Source organism: Cololabis saira, chromosome 21 (assembly GCF_033807715.1).
Source record: "Cololabis saira isolate AMF1-May2022 chromosome 21, fColSai1.1, whole genome shotgun sequence".
NCBI lineage: Eukaryota > Metazoa > Chordata > Actinopteri > Beloniformes > Belonidae > Cololabis > Cololabis saira.
Genome location: NC_084607.1, coordinates 1,100,960 through 1,102,826, shown reverse-complemented (window position 1 = coordinate 1,102,826; position 1,867 = coordinate 1,100,960). Strand labels below are relative to the sequence as shown.

At 45.9% G+C, this 1,867-nt stretch overlaps 1 protein-coding gene across 1 annotated transcript; it reads left to right on the top strand.

Annotated features, from left to right (window-relative positions):
• The first annotated feature begins 306 nt into the window (after nt 1–306).
• LOC133422524 (nuclear factor 7, brain-like) lies at nt 307–1,867 on the top strand. Its single transcript, XM_061712550.1, has one exon. The coding sequence runs from the start codon at nt 440–442 to the stop codon at nt 1,865–1,867; it is 1,428 nt and encodes a 475-aa protein (XP_061568534.1). The 5' UTR covers nt 307–439.

The window sequence follows — 1,867 nt, the reverse complement described above, 5'->3', positions numbered from 1 at the left end:
AATATCCGTGGTGCTCACACGGAATTATACAATTTTCCGTGTTGGTACCACTGAAAATAGTGGGGGGAGGTCGTAGGCATTTCACTGATTTTTGTGAGATCAGGTTGAATTATTTTGTTAATTGTTTTTCTTTTTAAAAAGAAAAACAACAATACAAAGATACAAAAAAGTACATTCAAGTCACTTGATTGTATTTCTGAATAACAAGTCCAACTGCGCTCCCTGCTGATAAGAACATGTAAATCTATCTGCTGAAGTCAGTAAGGTGAAACTGAAAGGTCATTTGGTATTTTTGACCTGACTGAACGGAGCTGAGACACCATTTCAGGGTGGAGGTTAGGAACTAAAAACCTGAAATAAAAGGACTTAAATCTGTGATTCAGAGGGACATTTAACTGGTGAGTCTACCAATTGAAGGATACTAAAAAGATTTGAAGAAATGGATGAAAGACCTCTTTTTAAAGATTACCTGAGCTGCCACGTTTGTTTAGAGACTTTCAAAGATCCGGTGTCTCTGAGCTGCAGCCACAACTTCTGTTCAAGCTGCCTGAAAGAGTTCTGGGAACAAACTAAAAACAGAAACTGTCCCATCTGTAAAAGAAAATCTTCTAAAGAGGATCCTGGTGTGAACTTTTCACTGAAGGAACTTGCCGACTCTTTTGCTGAAACACAGACCGGTGGATCGTCTGAGACTGAAAAAGAAGAAAAGAGGCTGGAGGAAGTTTGTAAGAAACATCGAGGAATACCTCCCCTGTTCTGTAGAGACGAACAGAGAGCTGTGTGTTCTGTCTGTGAGTTTTCTCTACACCAGAACCACCAAGTGGTTCCTCTAGAAGAAGCAGTCGGTGAGCTGAAGGAGCAGCTGAAATCTGACTTAAAGTCTCTGCAGGACAAGAGGGACAAATACAAACGAGTGGAGGAAACATATAAAGATGTGGTTCAACACTCGGAGAAGCAGCTGCTGTCCACAGAGAAGATGATCAGAGCAGAGTTCAACAAACTCCAGCAGATCCTGAAGGAGGAAGAGGAGTCCAGACTGGCAGCTCTGAGGGAGGAAGAGGAGCAGAAGGGGAGGAGAATCAGCGGGGAGAGGAAGAGGATCCAGGAGCAGATCTCCTCTCTGTCAGACAGCATCTCTGCTGTGGAAGAAGAGCTGCAGAAAGACAACATGACGTTCCTCAGCAGGTTTAAACCCACCCGGGACAGAGCCAGAGAGCAGAGCTCAGTGTCAGATCCACGGCTGCTCTCAGGAACTCTGGTAGACGAGGCCAAACACCTGGGAAACCTGGCCTTCAGAGTCTGGGAGAAGATGGGGGACCAGGTCCACTTCAGCCCGGTAGTTCTGGACCCAAACACTGCAGACAGCCGTCTCCAACTGTCTGCTGATCTGACCAGTGTGAGACGTGGAGATACAAACCAGCAGCTTCCTAATAATCCAGAGAGAAACGTCAGATACCCCCGTGTTTTTGGTTCTGAGGGTTTGACCTCAGGGAAACTCAGCTGGGAGGTGGAGGTGGGAGATTATCCTGTCTGGCTGCTGGGTTTGGTTAAAGACTCAGTTAACAGGAAGGGAGATACGTCTGCTAAACCTGAAGATGGAATCTGGTGTTTATGGCATGATGATGGAGAATACACCAATGGTGCTGGTGAGATGGTCACGGTGGAGACGAGTCCCCAGAGGATCAGAGTCCAGCTGGACTATGACGGGGGGACGTTGTCCTTCTACAACCCTGAAGACATGACACACATCTGCACTCACAGAGACACTTTCACTGAGAAACTCTTCCCTTATTTCAGTCTGGGAAGGTCTGGTGATGCAAAAACTTCTGAGATCAGAATCTGTCAGACAAAGAATAGATTAACTTGA

Excerpts from the sequence above, each read along its gene's own strand:
- LOC133422524 (XM_061712550.1), top strand. The coding sequence starts at position 440 with ATGGATGAAAGACCTCTTTTTAAAGATTACCTGAGCTGCCACGTTTGT.